A 26,399-nucleotide genomic window follows, 5' to 3' on the forward strand; every position below is an offset into this window, starting at 1 on the left:
TTGTGGTGTTGTTGTCCTATGCCAAAATTTCAATAAAGCTGAGTGGACTCAGAGTTCAAAAGGTTTCTTGCGTAATGACAAATACTGAAGGAGATATCGGTCAGAGGAATTCCTGGGGATGGTTTACAGAGAGAGGGGTAGGTAGGTTAGCCCAGGTTAAACCACAGAGCTGTCCCAGAGAGTTTTGCTCAGATTGTGTGAGATGGCTTACTTGGTTGGTCCCGGGAGGATACTTGGAGGGGGGACACTGGTCTGTTTTGTGCCAGGAAACAGAGTTCTTTTTTTTCTAGATGATTTCTAGATAAAGTTGGCATGAAGGTGGAATTCAGTCAATGGATGTCAGCATCTATTTACTCTGCCCATGAAACCACAGTCACCGTCACACATCGTTCTTAAATCCATCACAGTACAGCAAACAAACCTGTTTATCCTGCACTAACCTGCAGAGGATTAACCTGCAACATTTAAATAACACAGTTAGTCCATCTCAGTTTGATTTGCAGATGTATCACAATATGAAAAAAGCCTAATGCCACATGTAGTGACCTGATATTTAATTTAAAAACATGAAGACTTCCATTTAAGCTTAAGATGTCCAGTTTATCAGATACAATTGAGCAGTCCTTACCCTTAAATCTAACCTCTCTTCTTCCTTTCCTGTCTCGTCTTTCTTATCTTTCTTTCTCCATCTCTTAGTGAAGTTAGCTCGCTTTCTTTTCTCTGCCTGTGAAATACAGCAGCACGGCCTATAGCTAGCAACACACTGTGCAACAAAAGGGGTAGTGACATCGTGGCTATGCACATCTTTTAACTCCAGTCCACAATCTGTTACTTCTAAATGTGATGTTATTTTTGTAGTTGCTAACGTTGCTAACTGCTTGATAGCCAGAGATAGAGGCTGCACTGGATTAGAAAATTAAAGTCCATTTTCTAAATCTTGGTCATAACCTGATTCAGAAAGGAGGATTACTCTCAGTATGTTCATTGCCTCATGACTTGTGATTGATCAGTGACAATGAGCGGATAATTTCACAGTCAAACTTGCCCTCGCTCACCACATCCAGTTTCAGAACACTAAGAAAGTGTTGGCAAAACACTCATCTTGAGATTTTAAGACAGGACTTCAAAAACCAATAGACAAATTCATAATAGCTACTTCTACATGTTAAAGTTCAAAGCAACTTCTCAACACTTTCCCCAGAACCTGTAAGCAAATAAACTGGGTTACTGGGTTTCTGCAGAGCATACCCTTGTGCATGCTGTTGCACAAAGCTGAATTTTGAGCACTCTTTGTATGTTTTTGTTTTTTAAAATGCATCTTGGGAAATGTAGTTAAGCCCCTGTGTGTGTACTGTCCATACTATTGAAGAAACTGGCTTTCTCTAACACATTCACCAGACATATAATCATCTGTTCATGCAGCAAAAATATACATTAATTAAACTAGTTCATCTAATTATAGCACTCGAGGTTCTTCCTCTTGATAAACACAATGGTAATCTGAGGTGGTTACATAAAAACAGTTGCAGAGAACTTTTGTTATCCATCCAGCAGTATCACTGATCATCTGGGACACCATATTTACACCTGAATGAAGGTGGCAGACAGTTCAGACTCCTTCACTGTTGCCTATAATGGGTTGTATTAGAGGAAGAAAGGACACAGAAATAGGCAGTCACACAGCTAATTGATTTTTCTTTGTTCCCAGCTTCTGAATCTGTGCAGCCATATGGTTTTCTGCAAGACCAACGCAGCTAAAGGCACGAAAGAAAAGATCTGTATCTTTCTGAATTGTCTTATAATGTCTCAGAGGAAAACTGCTTGAAAAATTGCCTCGTCTTTTCTATAGCCATATACAATGCAGCTGTGCTCTGAATAAAAACAGCTCCCACTGCAAGATAGATCACCTACAACATTAAAGCCACGGCACAGTGGAGTGAATAATACGAATCATCTCGTTGCAAATGAGTGTTCTGCTTATGTGCTGACTTATGTGTGCGCTATTTTGACATGTAGCACCCACCTAAGCATTGCAGACCCATAAGTGTAACAACACGCCCTGCTGCATTGCAAGAAAACACTCAGCAACAGTTTGATGAACACTACACGGTGAAAACTCTTCAAATCCCAATTCAATTAAGCATTTGAAGGGTATTCATGTCAAACTTTGGCCACAAAGAAAACCTACAAGACCCAAAAGACACTACAGGGTACTTCCAGAAGTCCAACATTCATTTTCTCCAACACACCCTGAACTTTCTTAGGCAAGTAGCCTTCAGGAATAGTTCTAAGGCTTCCTGATGGATATTCAAAGATCTTCTTTGGATGTTTGCTGCCTTTCGTTCAAGATAATCCCACACTGCCTCAATAATTGTTGACATCTAGGCTCTGGGGAGGCCAATCCATGATTGGTAGTGTTTCATTGTGTGTTTTTTCTATCCATGTTTGCTTGTTCTTTATTGACAGTGTGTTTGGGATTATTTACCGTTTTGGTTGCGCACCACACGGCAGCTTTCAGTCTCATGATAGCAGATAGAATTCCAAAGGAGTGACCTCCGTGCAACACACTTTTGGTGAAGAGCTGATAAATATTTTCCCCTCTGGCATCTATATTCTTTAAATTATATTCCTTTATTACATGTTTTAATGGCGGGTAGTGGAAAGCTTTGTCTGCAATATCTATCTGTGCAGGCAACAGCATCTAAGTTACAAGTTTTCACAAACCATTCGGTGACACGTGGGGAGTAGAAACCACCAGCATATGTTTGACAATTCTAGGATAAAGATTAGTCTGAACAAATTCATAATAATTGCAAATGGGAAGTGCATTGAACCTGGATTCTTTTTAACGACCACCAGGGGGCGATAGCTGCAGTTGCAAAAAAGGCTCATTCACATATTTTTTTTTACCAAGCTGAATAAAATATAAAGTCCATTTACTAAAGTTTGGCCATTTTGACTTGCAGAAAGGAGGATATCCAGAATATCAACTAACAACTTGTGACTGAGTGACATCAAAATGGCTACATCTATCATTTATACAGTCTTTGAAGGTGCAAAGTGGACTTCTGCTTTTTTATAGAGGTGCTGGATTCCGTGAGACAAAAAGCCTCAAGGGTTTATTTTTTCTTTAATTTGTCACCTGCCTTTATGCAGTTTGCAGACAAAACCTTGCGTGATCATACTGGCCTTTAATTAGCAGGAAGTATCGCTGTAACGGAGTTCCTGTTGCTTTCCCGTCAAAATACAGAACACTAGTGTCGGTGATCTGGCAGGAAGCGCCTGCTGCTGCTGCTTGGAAGCATCATTTGCATGGACTCTGACCGGAGCTAAAGAAATTATGCCACATTTCAGACTTTCACCTGCACCTTGCAATGAGTGAAATGACCCATGTTATTAGAAATAAGGCACAACAACCTTTCCATTTGGCATAGGACTAAAATATAATTTGAGACAAGCATTTATAGTCATACATTCAACAAATTCAGAAAAATGAAAACAAGTGCCTGAGTGTTCAAAAGGAAACGAAAAACAACAAAGGAGAGAATTTAATTCACATCAAATCACGCTTCCAGATAGTCAATACAGCAGCCAAACAGGCAATGCGATAGTGTTCAAAGGTACAAAATGTAGTCTAGAAGAAAGACTGACTTGTAGCATAATCTTAGAGCATCCACAGTCATATTTTTTTTCATACAGAAAACAGTATCAAACATTAGGCAAAGTCATCTCATGACAAAACCAAGAACATATGCATGCATTTATGTTTTTTTTTATATAATATTGAGCTTGCATACAAAGGCAGACAGATTACAAAATCGAAATCACATGTCAGTTTTATTCATTACATATTAATCGGGGAGGGGGGGAGGAGAGGGACCACTGCTGTGTTAAGGAGTATATTGAGATGCCAGCAAAGTTTCACAGCCGCCTTGTGTCTCCCGTATCGATGGGGCTGAAGAGACTGTTAACACTTAAAGGAAACGGAGACGTGAGGCCAGCTGAAATGCGTTAAAGATTTCATTCCCCAGCTTTGAAGGTGCGATATCACTTATCAAAATCAAATTTTTCCTCAAAATGAACAGAAGCAAGCGCGAAAAGGAATCTAATTATTCAAACAGCACTGTGTCAGTAATGAAACTGGGTGAAGAAGGTCAAATAGTATAACAAATGGACATTAGAGCTGTTCTTCACAATCCAACAGCTGCAACTAGTGAGTTAAAATGATACGACTGCAAAAGCAGCCAGCCACACCGACAGAGTCGACATGCTCCTGAAAGAAAAAGCCCAAACATGCCTGCTCGATCGCTTACAGTGACGTGAGGTAATGACAAAAAGCTGTTAGCTAAATTGCAAGCCTGACAGGAATCCCGATCGCTACGTGAGGAGTATTTGTGCGCTGCTTCTGGGTCACCAGCCTGTGCACGGTGGATGAAAGCCGGGTGTGGTGGAGGACATGCATAAAAAGGGTCGTACTGGGAAATCGAACTATATATGGCATGCATCCCAACCTGGTGATCTGAGGTTTGAGTCCTGGGATTCAGGACTGCACAGGGACTCGGGGTAAACTTTAAAGTGGACCTGCTATGCTCATTTCCAGCTCAGTATTTTTATTTCTGGACTAGAGAAGCTCTGAATGAATCATGGTTCAAATCAATGCTTTTTTATAGGTCGCACATTGAATACTGATTGGTTTAAAAGTGGGCCTGAATAGGAACGGGAGTGAAAGTGGTGTTCATCACAAATGCGAAAAAACCACATCAAAGATTTAAAAATGTTGCAAGATAGTGCCTGTAGAGGCCAGTTTTAACTGTTTTTAACATTTCAGCCCCTCTTTGTGTATCCAGTGGTGAAAGTCTGTTGCAGCCTTAGGCATGAAATACAAAGGCGCCCCTTTAGCTGTAATATGCTCTAAAGAATCTGACACCACCAACGACAGTGTGGTCACGTGGATGGGCTCTCCATCTGTCATTACAGTCTTTAAACATCGGCACTGCTGTAGTTTAAAGTTTGTCTGCTCTCGCGGGGCAAGCATTGTCCTGCCTTGCCAGGTAAAACACCTCTGGTTATATCGCAACAACAACACAAGCAAGACCAGCCCACAGACTGTGCTGTGTCACTTATTTCTGACACTGCCCCCTAATGGCAGTGCACAACTACAACATGCCATCAGTAATCGTAAAAGCGGTGCGTAGGCTCCGTATGGCAGCGGTCTCCAACCTTTTTTGCGCCCCGGACCGGTTTATGTCCGACAATATTTTCAGGAACCGGCCATTAAGGTGTTGCGGATAAATGCAACAAAACAAAACCAGTACCGGTAACAAAGAAAACAAGATTTATTCATAACACACGGAAAAAGACCCAGGGAAACCGAGTTAACAAAAAAAAAAAGATCAAAAAATAACGCTTAAAAAACCGATAAAAACCCTGAAAACCATAAATTTCACGGTCCGAGTCCCGGGGGTTGCTGTATGGGACCCAGGCACAAACATACCAGTCTGTTGAGCCAGTGGTTCTCAAAATGAGGGGCAGGGCTCACTTGTAGGGCACAGAGCCACTGACCACAAGACGAAATGACGTGCATCTAACTTGAATGAAAATTTGCAGGTCAACCAAATAAGCAAGACTTAGCTAACATACTAACACTTAAAATATAACTTAGATCTGTTTTTATTTATAATGACTGATTAAAAAAAAAGTGAGAATATAGTTCTCCTGGAGTTTGGAATATCAGAATCCAGCTCACGTAGGATTAGCTTCCCCTTCAATCACACAACCAGAGCAGCTCCCAGTGACCAAATTCAGGACTTACTCTCTTTATCCTGAAATAGCCCAGAATGATGTCACATCATACTTTCCTGAAAAACAGGAATGAAATTGGCTCACAGGAATTACCTGCACGCATGCTGGGCTCAGTATTTGAACCTTTGACCGTAATTAATACGAGCAGAGATCATTGGAACAGTATGTATGTGACAGAAAGCAAGGATAAGCATAGTAGGTCCACTTCGACAAAATATATTAAAATTAAAACAATCATAAGTCATTCAAAGTAAAATGTTAACTCACTTAGAATTTTTTGAGCGAGATAAGCCCTGGTAGTCCGCTGCAGGGGAGTGAGTTCAACCATCTCTATTCCCAGATACGTGTGCTCAAATACAGAGCTTCAGATCCGACGTATGAACAATATGAACACTACAGAGCACTAAGGTGCAGGACTTACTGTGGAATAGAAGGGGTTAAACATGTACATTCTGTTTGATACATTTCTAGTGGAGGTGCTCACATAAAAAAACAACAATATAGTAACAATACACATACACTGCTAGTATATTAAAAATGCTGCCCTTCTCATCCGTCTTAGCGAAGGTCGCATTGCACGACTGAACGACCGCAGTGACTTCAGCCAAAGAGGGCGCGTTTGCCCGTTTAGCAGCAAACTTGAACTTCAGCAGGAATAGGCTGTTGTAAACAATACATGCTTTTTGTGTTTTAATTTCTATTTTTTCTCTTTTTAAACATTTGATGTAAACTTCCTGTTTTTGAAATTCGGCCCTTTTGACAAACAGCAGGTACATTTTCATCCAGCTGAAAATGCCATCAGCGAAACTAATTTTCAGTAGTGTAAACAATAAGCTGCACACACACACACACACACACACACACACACACACACACACAATAGAGCTTCCCAATCAGGTGGCATTGTGGCTCAACAAGTGATTTTCACCAGACGGGTCACCCACTGAACTTCATTCTGTTGTTGATTACAGCTGCACTCAGCTTTCCAACACTGGAGCACGCTGTGTGGCGTGACGACTGCACATAGCGACTATGGATGTTTCTTATTTTCTGCATGAAATATGACCACAGAGCATCAGAACAATGAGCTTTTTCTGCCTATATTCATATCCATGCAGCTCCTGGATAATCACAAAACCCCACAGTATCGTTACTATTCTGTGTTTTTTGCACTTGTCTAAGTGACCATCTGCCTCAGATTGACTCAGGGGCACTTTGCTGTTTGCAGTTCGAAAGAAATGTAATCATGCCCTTGACGTTTGAACCCATTTTCTTTCACTCTTAAGAAGTCTCAAACTTAAGAAGTTATTTTTGACCACAAAGAAAATCCAGCTGATTGAAAACAGCGCTGCGGCCTTGTACCCATGATTCACCTCTCAATTATATTATAACGCTCACTGGTTTCAGTTTTTCTGATTTTTTTGAAGTCTGGATGGGATGACTGAATGGAGCAAACACTTGCAGAGCCTCGATCCTCGACCACAAAAGTCAGCAGATGACAGTTGGAACTTAATCGGTGGTTGGTTCACATAGTTGGTGACATTTTGTCATGTCTCATACAGAAACATGCAGGGATGCCATGAATAACTGCTGTAAAGAAGCCTTAAGAAGGAATTTACGTTCAACGTTAGCGTATTAGTTCTTTAACCTCTTGTTTTAACCTTAAAGGAGAGCATCAGTTTTTACATGGATTTAAAGCCAGACTTTGTTACCTTAGTAACCCAGAGTGCCTTAGATTTCAGGGACGGGTTAGGGTGGTTGCTCCAGTTGTGATACTGCCTATCAAGGCCTCAACATGCTTCAAACAACGATCCCATCTTTATATAATTATATGTAGCAGCCATATTAACCTTGTTGTTTACACGTGTGTCTTCAACACCGTAGCTAAAAAGTCTAAAGAGCTTTAAAAAAAAAAAAAAGAGGTAACTGGACTTCTTCAATTCTAAAAACAAAAGGTCATGTGATTTATCACGAGTCACAAGAGGGTCGGTACCATCATACTTTGGCCCAACCCATCATGTGACCATCATGTGACCTATTGAAGTCAAACATCTTCACAAATTTAAAGAAGTCTAGTTGTCTCTTTTCTCAGGCTTTCTACACTAACGTGACCTGGATGACTAAGAAGCTACAGAGACACATTGTGCATGCCTGGTTTAAACACATCTGTGCCCTCTAAGTTTGTCTCCTTTTGAATCCCTGCACTGCTTCCAGGACTTTTTGTAGACACTGTATTTGATATGCTCCACTCCCTCAAAATGACGACCATTGCCTTGAATTTCACTATAGTGAATTTGGAAAGAAGTACGATTCTGTTGTTGTGGCTAAAAAACATTAGCGTGTGAAGAAAAACACTAGAGGTGAGGCTGTGTCTGCTAAATGTTCTTCTTCAGACTCTTTGGGAGGTAAAGGTAACTCTGTTTTAACTGAATTTTACAGTGCAAAACCCTATGAATGTGAAAAAAGCTCAATTCAGACCTGATGCACCACCTTTGGGCCTTTTCTTCTGTTATACTACTTAGATTCTTTGTTGTAACCAGAGATAGGCACAGTTACTGTATATCGAGCCCATGATGTGCCACACTGGGATCTGGATCTTTCTCAAGTTTCTCACCCACATCTTCCAAAGCCGAACCTTTCATATGATCATTGCTCTCTGTCACGGTGAAAGTGAATGATACACTCTCAAATGACAACTGCATGGCAGGAGTCTCGCATTCAGCTATCCATCGTTGCTGATATTAATTGGGGAGCGTGTGACTGTCTCTTCACGTTAGGCCTATGATGGACTCACACGAAGGGTCCAGGGTGTACCCAGCGCAGCTCCAATATGACTCGTAGTTGGATAAGCATGAAAAAACAAATGGATGGATGACTCGCCATCTGGTGCTGTGATGAAATCTGACTCCCACATACTATACATCAGTCTACAGCTGAATCCAAATAGATGGTGGAGGCTGTGAAAGTATACTTTTTTGTTGTAATTTAGACATATTGAAATCAAATGTAACTATATTCTTTAAACTGGCCACAGATGGATTAAATATGATGCCAGCAGGTTGATATTGTTTGCAATATCTTTCTTAACAAGTAAAACCCACAATTAAAAAAAAGGTTTTCTGCTTTAGAACTGCAAAAAGCAAAAATTATTTTATTAACTTATGGTTTAAAATAACTGAAACTATCTTTACAGAATAAAGTTAGTGAGTATTGGAGGGCATTGTAACTCCTTTCTACTTAAGACTCACTCTCGATGTGTTTGCAGACCACTTTGCATTTACTCATTAATCTCTGGTTTCTTCCTGTTTAAAGGGAGTTCTTCCTTCCCACTCTCGCTAGTGTCACTCTACTTGCACATTGGGGGCCTTCTAATTGTTAGAGGTTGCTGTTTATTATTGTAGATTATTTGGCTTACAATATAAAGTAGCTTTAGGCAACTCTTGCCACAACCCAGCTCTCTTTCTCTGTGGAGTTTTTGCCTTTACACAAGCTTCACTATTAACTCTATCAAACAAACAAAACAGCAGTTTTTTAGTTAGAGTTATGGTTCAGACATGGTTTGAAGCATAATGAGACCTCAACCTTTAAAGACTGTTCTCCATAAACTACACGAAGTCTCTATGGCATTGCTCTCATCTTCCCAAATGGAAAATACATGCTCCAAATCTAGAACTTGTATTAGTAATACGAAATATTTGCTACATCCTTTGTTAGTGTATCCACTACTTTAAATCCTAAGACTGCTCATAGCCATGAAATTGAAATCATGAGGTTTTTCCTGTGCAGCTTTATGGATTAGTGGAAATTCTTTAACTGCTGTAAAAGATCTCATCAAATAGATTTTGCTTCTTTTATCTTCCACCGTTCATACAAGAATCCTTTAAAGTCAACACTACAATCCCTGTCAGTCATCTTGTGGATTGAATTTCTCTTAAAAACATGAAATGAGCAGCGGTGCAACCTCCTTTCTGTATGTGTGAAAGTGTTGTTGAACACAAACATGAGATGTGTATGTTTTAAACTCAGCCCTGTGGAGAGGAAATACTGTGTATTCCCAAAGAGAGGCGTCTCAGGTCGATGCGGGCAACACGAGGGCGACCCAGAGAAGACGACCTGGGTGGAGAGGACGGGGAGGATGCGGGAGTCCTGGTGCAGCCGGCGAACAGGTTGGACGAAGGATTGTGTGTGTTCAGTCATTTAATGAACCAGGTAATTCATTGGTCAACGTGTGCCAGCGTTCAATTTTTTTGTCCTTGTTTTTGAGGCAGTCAAACCAGTGCTTGAGCCTTTCTCCATTTGCATTGATACCCAGAGATACACCACCTAAAAGGAGGCACAAACACAGAATGAGTTCTTATTAGAAAGACAGGAGACTTATAATGCATCACATTATAATATCAGTTTATATTCTTAGCATCATAAAACAGCTGAAAAACAATATTAAAGATGAAAAACCTTTTACAAATTATTTATAAGTTGGTTTACTAAAGAGAATCAGTTATGTTCATTTCCAGCTCTGTGTGTTGCATCACTGGACTTTGCACGGCTCACATTAAAATAAAAATCCTTATATGTTCATCCTATATTAAAAGTTACAGCACCCTCCAGAAATTTATGCCAAATGTAGTGCTGTCCATTATGGTTGAACATTTAGTCTCATATGGCCAAAGAACGTTGTTACAATAGTCTTTTGGTTTATTCGGATGCAACTTTGCAAACCTGAGCTGTGCTGCCCTACTTGTTCAGTCTTTTTCTAATGCTATAGTCATGCACTTCAGCAGTGAACATGTTAACTGAGGCCTGTTGAGTCTGAGATTTTTTGCAGCTTCTCTGTGCGCTGCACAATCCGACCTTGGGGTGAATTTGCTGGGACGTCCTCTCTTCGGAAGATTGTGCCATTGTGTTAACATACATCTGAATGCTCCAGACCAGCAAAATTGCCAAAGCTTTAACCGTGGTGCTCACACAAACTGATGATCGGTTGATTTAGTGCATTTGATTAGCACTTAGCTGCTATTTACACTTTATATTCCTCTGGAAGCAGTGAGGACGTACTTAGCTTTTCACATGGCTGCACAGAGTGCTGTGAAAACTTTGTCACAGTACTGCAGATACATCTGAGGTCTTGTGTTTCCCCTGAGCTCCAAAGATCTGATTGGCTTTTTATACAGACAAACAGGAAACAGAAGATTCCAGCTGTGATTTGAAAGCACAGGACATGGCACATTTTTCAAAATGTGATCATATATATTGTGATAATGTGTAAGTTCATTATGATTTATCATATTATGTGTTGACTTGTTATATTACATTGTTTTGGGGGGGGGTTATTCATAATGTTATTATATTAACCTCAGTTGTGACATCTTTTTGAGTTGGACCTCGTTTAATAGCTACTTCTTTAGATTTCTTTACCCTTTTTTGGAATTTATGGATAATGTTACAATTATTCTTAAGACTGTGAAATATCCACGCCACACAATCACAGCTTTTCCATCGCCCTTAAAAGTCTCATTACACAACAAACACACAATCCCACCTGTGTTGATCTCCATCTTTTTGTTGTAGCAGCAGTTAGTTTGTGTTTGCATTCCTTTTCATGTTGGAAATGCAAACCGAAACAAGTCCTTAAAAACATGCAGACCCCAGTAACCCTCAGGGAGTCTCAAAGTGTCAGCACAGTGAAGCCCAGCACTGCTTACCTATGAAGTCATTCGACTTTCCAATGTCGTAGTCCCATACGGTCACCTCCAAGGTCTTTTTGGTGAGGTCTGCATATTTTATGTCATAACAGAACTCCTGCAGAAAATAAAAGAGGGCAAAATAAGAGCTCCACAATTTTCTCTCTCAAAACACATGATTAATAATACCTCATCTTTTCAGATCACCACGTTGGGGCTTTAAGAGTTTATTTATTCTGATGGACCATCGTCACACACACACACAAAAACACTCTAATGTGCAGTTTTTCGGTTTGCATAATTATCAAAACAATTCTGAAAGCTTTTGTTTCATTTCCTGCTGAAATTCATTCAGAACGCCTCATTAGGTTTTAATATTTTGTTAGTGCCTTAAACAAGACGCTGTTTAATCTAGCTCTTCTCGCTCTAATGTTTTTTTCAGTCACTACATAACCAGACTCATTTTCGTTAGTTAAGGAAACTCACAGCACAGCAAAGGTGTCAACGTATCTTAAACTTGGAGCGGAGGAAATTAAATGCGGAATACACACACGGCTTCTGTAACAGCATGACAGTGTAATCGATACAGTCCACTGTCCACTAAATGAAACAAGCATTTTCTTCTGAAATCAATTTGCAGTTTGCGAAGCAACAATCTGCGGTTCAATCACCTTAATGAAACCAGAGCCTCGATATGGAGGAGGACCTCATTGCTTGTCTCCAACGGAAAGGCCAGGAGGTGATGGAAGAGTATGGGCGCAAAAAAATGTCAGAGGAAATGTCAAGTCGCTGGCCTGTGTGAGCGTTCGGCTGGGGTACGTCCACTCGTATACAAGCAGAAACGTCCGAGCCGAGCTGCCCTGTGGCCCGTTCAGCCTCAAAAACATGTTTGGCATTCTTGTTCAAAACGTGGCCGAAGCAGCACCTGTCTGATTTCAATACAATTTAAAATCAGCCATGAAGGGAGGTGTTTGGCTGTGAGACTGAGGAGCTCCGGCTCAGCTAAGAAGAACATAAAGGTTGATTACTTAAATTGCTTCCTTCACGGTCAAAGCAGCGGTATACAGCATGGTAAAGGTCTGGAGGCAATGCAATAGCGTTCAAAATTATATTAAGCTCCCTGTTTTAACAAACATTATTTACATTTTTGGACAACTGGGCCAGAAATACTGACTTGCTTTTATAAACTAAAACGCATTGTCCTTTTAACTCTGGCTTTTCAGCTGCTAAATGTTTGCAAAGTACTCACAGTTGCAAACTACAGTTAAAAGTTAAAGTTAATTGTACTTTGCAACTGTCAGTACAGTGCCAGTTTTTACATACATATTATAATCTTACAGCCATCGTTTATGATGTTTATGTCCATCATAAACGATGGATATGAGTACCAATAACAGACAAACTAGGCAAAACCCTGGCAACTGCTGTCACTAGGTGAGACTAGTTGAAAGAGGGTGATGCATAAAAACCTTCTTGGACACTAGAAGATTGCTGTGGTTGTCTGCAGTTTGCATGGAAGACGGTGACGTGTCTGGAAACACTGATCAGCTACTTGCTGAGTGGCAGTGAAACTTGAACTTTCAGAGTAAAGGTTGTGCCTTAACATTTGTAAAGGTGCAACTTTTACTGTCGCTTGGTGAGTAGTTGGCAAGTGTTTGCAGACAGCTTGGTGTGTTCCATACAAATTAAATGTGACAATACTGATCTGCAAGTGACCACAAACACCACAGGGAGGCTTTTGGTGCAGTACCATACTGTATGTCTCTTTGGAACCAGTTTCACCTATCAGCTACCAGCAGGTAGCTGACTGGTCTCTAGACCTGTGGGATTAAAGCACACGGTGTCTCATGATGAAACCGCCATCGCCATCTTGATGTTTTGAAGCCTCACATTTTCTGATACACTTCTATATAACTTGAAGCCTTTTTACAACCCCATGGGGGTTAAAACAATGTAGATGTAATGTAACAGTAATGTAACAACAATGTAACAACAATGTAACAACAATGTAACAATGTAAAACAGACCCCTTCATGTTGGTTTTACTTTTTAGGTTAACCAAGCTTGTTAGTGTTAGCTGTCAGCTTAGCGCTCTCACATCAAAATATGCCCACTTATAGATTCAATAAACCAAAGGAGTGTTTATAGTTCTAAAACCAAGCCGACAAATGACTGGGTTATATCATTGTTTAATGTTTTTACCATTAAATGTATCAGGTTAGAAACTATATTTCTTATATGTAATATTTGCAATAAAATATCAGAATCCTGAAGGCATACACTATGAAAAGGGAAAAGGAGAAGACAAACTACAGGTTTTATAAAATCTGAAGGTTTGCCACTATAAAGAAAACTTTTACATTAAATATGAATTTTTCTCTCTTATTATTACCACTGCAAAAAGTATTTATTGGTGCAGATAGAGCCATTAAAACTTTATTTTCAAAGCTTCAGAGCTTCAGGCATTGATAGGACTAAACAGTCACTTAATAAGTTAACCAGTCAGTAACTTGGCTCATCGGTTTTATAAGAGAAGATCAATAGAAGTTCAGTCCTGATAAAATACACCTGAGTTTTAGCCCGTCTTCAGTGGTAAACACTTGGCTAAACAGGACTTTAATTATTTAAGTTATTTTTTGGTTCTGCAGCTTTTTTAAAAAGCCATCTTGTTATGAATTAAGAAAAATTCCAACAGTGTTGCCCTGTCAAAGTGGCTTTTGTTGGTCCCAGGGTTATGAAGGTCGCTCAGCACATAAAGCACCAGATAAAGCTCAGGCAACAATAAACAGGAATAAAATAGAAAGAAATGCTGCAAGGTTTAGCTGTGGTTTATACCTCATTGAACTCAGGATTGAGCGTCTTCTTTTTCACAGCAGTCTTGTGCTTTGACTTTTTGTTCTCGTCTGGCTTCAGATACCTGCAGGACAGAGAGGGGAGGAAAGAAAAGAAGATTTAATACAATTTTCTGATGCTTATATTTATGAGTGAAACAGCAAAAATGAAAATATTACATATCCCTGCAGAGCACACGGTGCTCATGTGTTATTTGAAACCACCATCAGTAATGTGAAGCCTCACACAGTGGTCAGACAGCACACTGTACATTTCTCAGCTGTTATATTGTTCTGTCCTCCAGGGGGTGCTGTGGGACTGCCCTACATTCAACCACACAGCTGCATTACATTACACTACACACACACTAAATCACTACATCATCTGATTTTTAGAAACTCCAGATGTTATTAAGGCTTTTCTTTTCTCAGCTTGCAATCCAAAGACCTTGTGGTGCTTTCCCCTGCAGCTGCAGTCCCACTCTATCAAGATTGATGTCCCACACGTGGTTAGTTAAACAATAACATTTCACTCTAGTGTCTGCTTGATGAGATTACCGTGGAGAAGACATCTCACCTCATAACAAAAAGACATTTCCAAAATCAGTCGATACTCCTGCGCATTACTGCAGAGAAGGTCTCCAGTCTCTAGTTTATTTAAACCCTTCATCTCAGATTCTCTGTGTGAGGTTTCTGGATGTTGGTCATTTGTTCCTATTATTGGCTTTCCAACCTTTTTTTGTGGAGCTTCTGGGAGTCATACCACACTTCACTTTGCTAGACCTTAGACAAAACTAATTCATGTTTATTTCTTTAGGTTTTTAGCGAGATTAACATTTTAGAGCCTGTGATATGTACTGCTGTTACTGTGACTCAGGCATGCAGCAGTAACCTATAAACTATTCTCTGCTGACTGCCAAAATCTGGGGGCTTCCAGTGTAGCCGGTGGATATGGCGGGGTAAAGCTTACTATGCTGTGTGCCGGTGACACATTTTGAAAAGTTAATAAACTTCTTTTTTGGCAAATGCAGTGCTTCATTTGGCCATCACAGGGACTGTTTACCTGCAAGCATCCAAAGCCAGCTCAAATGTGATTTGTCAATAAAGCTTGAGGACTGCAGAGGGTAAAACTAATTTTCCAGTTTCAAAAACTCTCTCGTTTTATAGCTGATAAACACAGTATAAATGGCCAGTAACACTTTATAATGTGGCCTCAACTCAGGAGTAATTCCCCTGTAATGTAATGGAATATCAAGGTATTTTATTTAAATTACAATGTAATATATTGACCCACAAATATACTAAGCCAGGTTTTTGCAGGACAAAAAAAGAATTATTTTGAAGTGTTACCAAATTAACTTTTTTATTTAAAAATATAATTTTCATACACATTATTCTGCCGATGAAGGGAGGGAGCATGCAATCGTTCTGTTTGTTTGTGTGTCTCTTTATTAGCACTCCAGGGTCCACAGTTTCAACATATCATGTTCAGATTTAACTTTACAAAAATAAGCTTTCAAGAGGGGCAGAGATGTAATCTGATTACCTTTTTCAAGTAACGAGTAATTAAAGGGATTACTATTGCAAAAAAAGTAATTAGATTACTGTTACATTCACCGTAAGCATGCTGCGTTACTAAACCGTGGTTTTGTTTGTGAGAGTGTCTCATGACAATGACGTACAAGCGTGCGACGTGCGTGGCAGCAACAGACGTGCGTAGATCAACAATGGATAATATGGAGTGCGGGAGAGAGTACTAGCATACAGCATTTAAAGCTCGGAAGTACTGACATTACTTTTAGCATATATAATTATTCTTTTAATATACTGAAATATGCAGAAAATAGGTTTAAATGTTAAACAAATTTCTTCCAATCAAAGACAGTTGCATATAATTTAATTTCTGCTTGATGCAATGTGCATAAAGTAACATAAAACATAAAATCAGTAACATAATGGATTACTTTTTTGGAGAAGTAATCAGTAATTAGTAACCAGTGTTGGGTAAGTTACTTTAAAATAGTAACTTAGTTACATTACTAGTTACTTCTCTCAAAAGTAACTCAGTTACTTCAAGTTACTCGTTACTTTCAAAGTAACTAGTTACTAGGGAAAGTAACTTTGGTTTTACTCAGAATTCTCTTGTTAATGTGTTTCTTCCATAACTTTGCCAGTCTTCTAGCTTGCTTACTTGCCACAAATGCACTGTGCCACCTACCAATAGAAAGGAAAAGATAATGTGCATATTTCCACGAGAGAAATCCCACGCCTGGACCGTCGTTGACTGCTGCCATGATTCTAGCCTACGTCACAGCGTCATGTGCGCCTTTTACATCCAACACAAAAACTGCAGTCGTGGTGCTTTCGATTGTACTCAGAACTCGGAAATTCTGCCTTCTGAATAGGAAGATGTAGGTAACACCAGACTGCAGATGAGCTGCATACAGGGCTGGACTGGGACAGAAAATTGGCCCGGACATTTTGACTAGAGACTGGCCCACCATTATAGGAAAAATCATAAAGCCTTTGAATGAAAATAAACACTATTGTGACAGTGATGTACACTGTTTTGATGGTATATATGCATCAATCTATCAATCGTTTGTTGTAAGATTCAGATAATTATTTTTTTAAAAGCGAGACATTTGAAATGAGAATAAGAAAGAAAAGTATTTCTTTGTGCCCCCCTTTTCCCTGTTAATGCCCTACATGCACCCCTGGCAACACTTTGCTAGATCTGCACCTGCACAGTTACCAGCTGTCAGCTACCTAAAAAAGGATCCTGGTGTTATTTGTCTCTCAGAAACAGTTCATAACTTCCCTTCAACTCATTCATGTCACCTAAAAGGTAAACCTGTTTCTCCATCACCTGTTCAGCTCTGATGATTCAGTAAGGACATCTCCTGGTTTCATCTTCATGTTTCCCTCTCACCACATATCCAAACCGACATCCTGACCAGCAGCTTTTTTACAGCTGTGGCTCCAGCAAACATCAGCTGATACTAGAAATTAATATTAAATAAATTCTAACAATAGCTGATCAAGCTTAAACATGCTGCTGTTGTTTAGCGCGACATCCGCTGGTTTCCTCTTTCGGCGCAAAGTGGGGAATAAACAAATAAGAGAGCCGATCAGCTGATCATTGATCAGTTTTCATGATTGAAGTAGAAACGGGAGAGGGAGGGGGGAGAATGAGAGAAGAAGAGGCAGCTGTGCAGCAAAGACACAGAATAACTACAGCTTTGTGCCTTTTTCATTGTAGCTGAATTACGGGACAAACTGTTCCTTTTCACCTCAATAAGAAACGCGTAATATTTTCTCTGAATACCAGACGGGATGGTTGGCAACTCTAATAACTTATGAACAAAATAAAGTTCAACATCATTAACTTCATAGCACCCACCCAGCTGTATAGAAACTCCGTCATGCTAGCTAGCACGCAGTACGGAAAAAGTTAGAATAACGAAAATAAACTGCACTTAAACTTGGTTCATATCTGACCCAGAGAGACTGCAGGTCATAACTTCTTACCTGAAGTTCAGTTCACACTTGGACCGGCGGCCGCCTCGCGTCTCTTTTCCTTCTGCGTCCCTTTTCCTTCATCCACCCGCTGGCCTCCACCACTTGCTAATGTTACTGAATCTGTGGAAACTCCGCGATGCCACCACACGAAGTAACGAGTAACGACCCTATCTAAATCCCAGTAACGAGTAACGCGTTCCTGATTTTGGCATAATAACTAGTTACCGTGCTCGTTACCACAATAATAACGTAGTTACTGTAACGCGTTACTTAATAACGCGTTAGTCCCAACACTGTTAGTAACTAATTACCATTTTCAAGTAACTTGACCAACACTGCTTGGGGGACATGAGCATCTTGGCTGGCTAAGCGTTCGACCTTGACCTTAATTGTTATGGCCAAAGGTCATTATGAGTAATATATCATAAGAAGTGTCATGGAGAGAGCTGCACAACACCCTATGATGTTACAATGAAGCCATGACAGGCTGATGTCATCAAACTGTAATAAAATTATAATAAAGGATCAAAGTTTTGACTCTCGCCCTTCAGTGATACTGCTCTTGTTTACACTATGTGTTCTTTGTTTTCAGTATTCCAATGACATTTACCTGATTGGTATACATTCAGTTCATACCAAGCACAAAATGTTTAATAACTGGAATAAATAAACTCATTGTTGATTTGTGTTTATTGAGGGTTAAGAATCATTTTTGAGTGTAGATTTTAAGGAATAGTATCATAAAAGAGTGTGTAATGTGGCAATTGGATACGTGGATAACAAGATAAAGAGCAGCTACAGTGGGGCAAAAAAGTATTTAGTCAGCCACCGATTGTGCAAGTTCCCCCACCTAAAATGATGACAGAGGTCAGTAATTTGCACCAGAGGTACACTTCAACTGTGAGAGACAGAATGTGAAAAAAAAAAAAATCCATGAATCCACATGGTAGGATTTGTAAAGAATTTATTCGTAAATCAGGGTGGAAAATAAGTATTTGGTCAATAACAAAAATACAACTCAATACTTTGTAACATAACCTTTGTTGGCAATAACAGAGGTCAAACGTTTACTATAGGTCTTTACCAGGTTTGCACACACAGTAGCTGGTATTTTGGCCCATTCCTCCATGCAGATCTTCTCGAGAGCAGTGATGTTTTGGGGCTGTCGCCGAGCAACACGGACTTTCAACTCCCGCCACAGATTTTCTATGGGGTTGAGGTCTGGAGACTGGCTAGGCCACTCCAGGACTTTCAAATGCTTCTTACGGAGCCACTCCTTTGTTGCCCGGGCGGTGTGTTTTGGATCATTGTCATGTTGGAAGACCCAGCCTCGTTTCATCTTCAAAGTTCTCACTGATGGAAGGAGGTTTTGGCTCAAAATCTCACGATACATGGCCCCATTCATTCTGTCCTTAACACGGATCAGTCGTCCTGTCCCCTTGGCAGAAAAACAGCCCCATAGCATGATGTTTCCACCCCCATGCTTCACAGTAGGTATGGTGTTCTTGGGATGCAACTCAGTATTCTTCTTCCTCCAAACACGACGAGTTGAGTTTATACCAAAAAGTTCTACTTTGGTTTCATCTGACCACATGACATTCTCCCAATCCTCTGCTGTATCATCCATGTGCTCTCTGGCAAACTTCAGACGGGCCTGGACATGCACTGGCTTCAGCAGCGGAACACGTCTGGCACTGCGGGATTTGATTCCCTGCCGTTGTAGTGTGTTACTGATGGTGACCTTTGTTACTTTGGTCCCAGCTCTCTGCAGGTCATTCACCAGGTCCCCCCGTGTGGTTCTGGGATCTTTGCTCACCGTTCTCATGATCATTTTGACCCCACGGGATGAGATCTTGCGTGGAGCCCCAGATCGAGGGAGATTATCAGTGGTCTTGTATGTCTTCCATTTTCTGATGATTGCTCCCACAGTTGATTTTTTCACACCAAGCTGCTTGCCTATTGTAGATTCACTCTTCCCAGTCTGGTGCAGGTCTACAATACTTTTCCTGGTGTCCTTCGAAAGCTCTTTGGTCTTGGCCATGGCGGAGTTTGGAGTCTGACTGTTTGAGGCTGTGGACAGGTGTCTTTTATACAGATGATGAGTTCAAACAGGTGCCATTCATACAGGTAACGAGTGGGGGACAGAAAAGCTTCTTACAGAAGACGTTACAGGTCTGTGAGAGCCAGAGATTTTCCTTGTTTGAGGTGACCAAATACTTATTTGCCACCCTAATTTACGAATAAATTCTTTACAAATCCTACCATGTGAATTCATGGATTTTTTTTCACATTCTGTCTCTCACAGTTGAAGTGTACCTCTGGTGCAAATTACTGACCTCTGTCATCATTTTAAGTGGGGGAACTTGCACAATCGGTGGCTGACTAAATACTTTTTTGCCCCACTGTATATAAGATAAAAATGTAACTGCTCTGATACTTTGTTTCTTTTAAGTAAATTAAAAACAATTTAATACATTGTGTTTAGTTTCAGTTGATAGTTTTGAGTTATATACAAATGCCAATCCATCTCCAAATGTATCAGTGTACAATAATAATAAAGTTAATATGTGCACAATTTTGCACCTTTTTTCTCTCCACCCTTTAAAAAGGTAGATTTTTGTAACTTTTAGATTAAAGAGCAAAACTGGCAACTAAGACTGGTTTTGAAAATGAAGGCTACAAATATCAATATCAATTACAAGAGCTCCTGTCAGGGGTGAAAAGGCTGTATCTTAGAGGGAAGTGCTCCAGTAACAAGCTTTTTCACCCTAAAAGTTACAGTCAGGCAGTATTTTCTTAGATGTCTTGTTTTCTTAGTATATGAAATGGGTGAACGCATTATTTAAAGACTCTCAGCATAATGCATAACAGTTTAACAACTAGCTCTAAAACTGCTCAGAACATCATCATAAACGAACATGTTATGTTATTTTAGACTCCATTATCCTTGTTGAAGTGTATGTACCACACAGAAAATTGAGAGTATGTTGTGGAATATGCAAACGAAATTAAACTTCATATTTATTTAAATTAGCCGAGGCGTTCCTGGTGTGCTCACAAAATGTAACAATGTGCTTATCATTTTCAGTTTGCATTCGGTGCAGTTTGTGAGTCAGAGGAGAAAACAGGGCCTTAGTGCTGCTGTTTCTCTGGAAGAAGGCGTGTGTGTGTGTGTGTGTGTGTGTGTGTGTGTGTGTGTGTGTGTGTGTGTGTGTGTGTGTGTGTGTGTGTGTGCACGAGTGAAGGTTAGACCTTTGCTTCTGTTCTGTTTTCATAAATGATGCACAAGGCAACTTTGTACTTATCTCAAAACCAGCATAGTGCATGTTGTTTAGCACCTCTGTGCTTTTGGCCAAGAACAGTTTTTGGGTGGTATTGCTCATTCTGATGTGGTATATTTCATTGCAATTACAGTACCTCATCACATCCCTCTCTTCTGTTATGTGCCCATTGGACCCTCACAGACTTCAATTTCCCAAGGTAACAAAGAGACTTAAAGGGAGGCTAAGTGGGTTATTCCTCACAAGTGTACCCCAGAGGGAGTGGAAGCTGAAATTGTTGATGAGGACACTGCGGCGAACCTAATCGTTATCACGTAATGGGATTACTGACCCCCTGGCAAAAAAAAAAAATCTAAGGGTGAAAGTTACGATGCAAACAAAGCAATTCTGCAATATGATGACTTTAAATATTTCCCTGTGTGCGTATGCCATGATTGTAGAGTACAACTATGCCTATGAGTTTTACAATATACTACTCTTTACTTCAAAGCCGATGAAATGTACTTGTCATTGACTGAATGGCCATTAAAGAGTGTAAAGTACTCCACTACCTTGTTGACTAATGCGTGTCTGAATTCTACTTTCGCGCAATTTCCGAATATCCCCGACATTACCAGCACATTAGAGCAAATGGCTTAACGTTCATTGACAGCTGTGACTTGATCCTTCAGATAGACACTTAGAAGAAATCAGGTAGCGACAGAGAAATCCTGTGGCGCCGTTTATGTGTCAGATTATACATTTTCTTTATTCTCCTTCACGTGAATCAGTCAGTAAATCTATTATCAGCCTCGGTGTCCTTCAAGCTTGGGGAAGATTTTTTTCCGTCCTCTGACGGTTGGAAAATTGTTGCCGGTCCCTCTCCACTGAAAGGAGTCGCGCTTTTGTTCTCGAGGTGTGCACAGCAGAGTCGGAAATTAATTGCACTTTCATTGCTCAGCCAGATGAAAGACTTGGGAAATGTTTGTGTGATAAACGAGGATTGTCCTTCGAATTGTAGCCTGTGGATGGCACAGGTAGTGTAACATCAGCACTGCCAGCCAGCTAATCCATTTCAGCACCTTTAAAATGTGCCACATAACAATGGAGAACAGCATTAATGTGAGCATCAGGAGTTTGAAAGAGAACTGCTCGCTCCTCAGGTTGCCATTGTTTGGAATTTTGGCCATGCTTAATATGAGCATCCACCATTGCAACATCATATACACTCACCAGCTAATGCATTAGTCAGTAAACCTATTACTGGCTATTGTTCAACTGCTCATTAGTGCAAATAATAATGAGCCAATCACATGGCATCAACTCAGTGCATTTAGGCGTGTAGGCATGTACAAGAGAACCTGCTGGAGTTTGAACTGAATGGGGAAGGAAGATGATTTAAGTGGCTCTGAACATGTGTAGGGTTCACAAAAAGTGCTCAGAAACAGAAAATAGCCAGTTTGTAGCAGTTTTCTGGAGATAAATGCCTTGATGATGTCATAGGAGAGTGAACAGACTGATACAGATCGGACTACAGAGTAGGGCTGGGCTATATCATACTGTTCACGGTAAACCGGTGTAATGTTGGGCAATGATAAGAAAATGAAATATTGCGATAGAATATGGGTAAAACGCGCATGCGCAGTGCCTTTGTTTACATACGCACATGGCTGCGACGCAGAATGAGAAGAGCGAAAGTGGATCGTTGAATGAAACGGATGAACCAGAACTGGTTTGTAAAAATGCTGCAACTTCACTGGTGTGGAACTGGTTTGGCTTTCGTCCGTCAGATACACAACAAAGCACTATTTTTGGTAGAGCATGCTAGCGGGCCGTCGTTATTACCGTGTTTTTTGGAAAATATGGCACACTTCGACAGTGCCCCTTATAATCCTGTGTGCCTTATGTATGAATTCTGGTTGTGTTTACTGACCTTGAAACGATTTTATGTCGTATACGGCGCTGGAAAAATCTGTCAAATGTTTCAGTATGACTTTGCTAAGCTACGAAGCCGCACCGCTTGATGGATTGTCGGAGCTTTACGGCTATTGTAGGCAGGAGCCTCGCGGAGTGATACGTACTGCACTTCAACATAATATTACCGTATTGTGTGTGTGTATAACCTCTTTTTAGGTTTTGTGGATATTATACATGGTTATGCTGATGATATGTCGGCCAATTTCCACTGGAAATGCCTTTTGGTTAAACTGTCAGCAAGGAATTGCATTTGCACTGCAAATTTTTTATATAACTTTAATGCACTTAAAAAGCTGCTTGTGTAAGTGCAAAATACATTGATGTTTTTGGGGTTTTTTGCACTAATAAAGTTGAGGAGTTGTAAAGTATTTTGTCTAGTGTCAATTATATCGTCAGTTATATCGTTATCGCAAATTTTCTAATGTATATCGTGATAGATATTTTTGGTCATATCGCCCTGCTCTACTACAGAATACCAGGTTCCATTCCTATGAGCAAAGAACAGGAAACTGAGGCTACAATTCACACGAGCTCAGGAAACAGAAGATTGGACAAACACTGCCTGGCCTGATGAAACTTCAGACGGTGGGTCAGGCAGTTCAGACTGCTGGTGGTGGTGTAATTGTTTTCTTGGCACACTTTGTGTGCCAAGAAAACACTTTGTTTTCTTGGCTTTGTGTGCCTACCTGAATATTGTTGCTTACTATGTCCATCCCCTTATAACTCATGGTATCTAGTTTACATTATAAAAGCCAACTGCAGCGACTAAAGTCATTTTGTACCATATAAATAAAATAAAATTGAATTGAATAGAAAATGAGTTCGGTGCACTCAAAAGGACTTAACAGTAACTACACCTCAATCCAATAGAGCAACATTGGGATGTGGTGGAATGGGAGATTCACATCATGGATGTGCAGTCGACAAATATGCAGCAACTGCTCGATGATGTAATGTCAACATGCTGCTGAATCTGTGCCATGAATAATTAATGCAGTTCTGAAAGCAAAGAGGGTCCAACCTGTTACTAGTAAGGTGTAACTTTAAAAATGTGGCAGAGTGAGTGTATATGGAAAAAAATTAATTATAGTATTTTTGGCGCCTACATCATATTTTGTCTTATTTTAAGGCCTTTAAGAGTGACACAGATCGGTCGATGTAATTTAAAGTGTAAACATCGTGATTGTCAGTGAATGGTTTAATTTTCTCTTTCCTGCAATTTCATGTGCAGACGCATGATTCAAAATTCAATTACTCAATAACAGATTGTAGAATAAATTACTGCATGAGTCAATGAAGGCACAATACATTACTATGAAATTGTGAGGTAATTCAAGAAAATGGTTCAAATGTGACTCATAGTTGTTCCTGCTTTAACAATAAAATAGTTGCATGGGTTATTATTGTGCCATTCCAGCAGTGTTTATTTTCCTATGTTAGCTTAAATTTTTTCATAAAAATGACTTTGCCCAAACATTTAATGAATCCACTTTTATAACAAAGCCTGGGTGTTTGATTTCCTGTTGCACTGGCCTAAATCGAGGAGGAGATAAATGGCGTGAGTGGGTTTCCTGCTGGGTTTTTGTTACGAAAGCGGTACAAAATAAGCAAATCACTGTGAACATGGCATTTCAACCTGCAACAGCAAGAGCAGTCTGCTAATGTAACAAGAAAAAGGATGGAAATATATTTTCTGATAAGAAACAGAAGTGCTTTGATGACCATTTATAACACGAGGATTACATTTACATAAACACAGAAATGTCCTGAGGTGAAGTTTAAAGCGTTTGGTCAGCTATGGAGACAAAATAAAACCTTCTTCAGTTGATTTATCGGAACTATAGTTATGATTTGGATTGATTGGCATTGTGTGATTTTTCACTTACTATTTCTACTTTTACTACTATTACTACTAATAATATTTTATTTTTAATAGGCAATTTGTGTCTCCCTACAGAATATGTGTGATTTGTGATCACATACAGTAATGTTCAGGTTAGATCTCTATTTATCACACAAAAGCATTGATATTATGGACGCTCATCATCAAGAGTCAGGTGCATAAACTTCATAAACAAGAAAGCGTGGAAGTTATGGTTTGATGACCCAAAAGCCTGAAAGTCAAAATCATGAAATCAGTTCATATAAATTATACATAAAGGCAAAACTTTTACGATAAGGCATTTCCACTAATGCAGAATTGGTTCTGTTCTGGTTCAAAATCTAAATTTGAACTCTTCCACTTACGTAATAATTAAGGATTTAAGGAAGAGATTCATTTGCGAGCTTTAAGGATTCTAGCCAATCAACTTTTGTTTACCCCATTGGCAGATGTTGTTCTCAAAACAAGAACGTTTTGTCAGTTTTCAGAGTATCTGGCTTATTTCAAGTAGAGCCCTTTTGCAGTGTACCCTGTAACTGGTAAATAAAGCTCAAGATGAGCTGAAATATCTTATTATGAAAAAGTTATTTTCCTAGAATGAGCTTAATTTTCTTGTTAAGAATATGTTTTGTTTTTAGACAAAAAAGAGAAAACACGTCCATAAACAAGGTTTTTTTAACTTTCTTGAAAATCATTTTTGCAGTGTAGGGTTAATGACACTCTTCTTCATGCTGAATGAATTCAAATTATATCGTCATATATTTAGATTTTAAAAAAATGACACTAATAATGGGGGAAATGCTAAAATTCATCCTCGCTTAAGCTAACTTTGTTTTGCTGTGATTGCTCACCTTGTTGTATTTTCTGTGTGATAACCTTCAAAATCATCTATTAGCACTTATTTCTGCATTATAACATCATTACTGATATCATATTTACATATTTTCAACCTGTTATTAACAAGTAATCATATTGTTACTAAACTATTACAATTCTCTTTTGCCTTTGTCTGCATTTTTAATGTTTTTACTTTATATGTACTTTGTTGTGGGCATTTGAATTATCTGACTATAAGCTCCAGCAGTAAAGTTTGATAATTACATGGTACTGCTTTTCCTACTGCCACATTATTAGCAAGCAGTAATATAAAGTGCTAGTAAAAGAAGTTTGCAGCCAAAAGGTTGGTTCATGCTGGAAACCACTTTGTCTTTGATGTAAATATGTAATTGTGTATGTTTCTGTTCTGTGTCTTGTGTACTGTTTGTTGTATATGTGTCTTTCTTGCTGCTGTTACACCCAGATTTCCCCTTGTGGGACAATTAAAGGATTATTCTCACTAAATCACAGGTCCTCAGCCACGATGACTTACTCGATCTGTTGTGCTTAACTGGGAGAAAAACATGGAAAAGTCGTGTCTCACCTGGTTATTATATATGTCTGCACC

At 39.6% G+C, this 26,399-nt stretch overlaps 1 protein-coding gene across 2 annotated transcripts in view; it reads right to left on the reverse strand.

Moving 5' to 3' along the window:
* Window positions 1-5,401: 5,401 nt before the first annotated feature.
* doc2b (double C2-like domains, beta) overlaps window positions 5,402-26,399 on the reverse strand; it is a 193,814-nt gene continuing 172,816 nt past the window's right edge. For both annotated transcript variants that reach the window (XM_026183041.1, XM_026183042.1), the window contains 3 exons: window positions 14,319-14,400; window positions 11,505-11,601; window positions 5,402-10,125 (listed from right to left, as the gene is read on the reverse strand). In XM_026183041.1, coding sequence (XP_026038826.1) covers window positions 9,992-10,125; window positions 11,505-11,601; window positions 14,319-14,400 — 313 coding nt within the window. In that variant the 3' untranslated portion in view covers window positions 5,402-9,991. The remainder of the gene's footprint in view (window positions 10,126-11,504; window positions 11,602-14,318; window positions 14,401-26,399) is intronic.

Source organism: Astatotilapia calliptera, chromosome 10, assembly GCF_900246225.1.
Source record: "Astatotilapia calliptera chromosome 10, fAstCal1.2, whole genome shotgun sequence".
Taxonomy (NCBI): Eukaryota; Metazoa; Chordata; class Actinopteri; order Cichliformes; family Cichlidae; genus Astatotilapia; species Astatotilapia calliptera.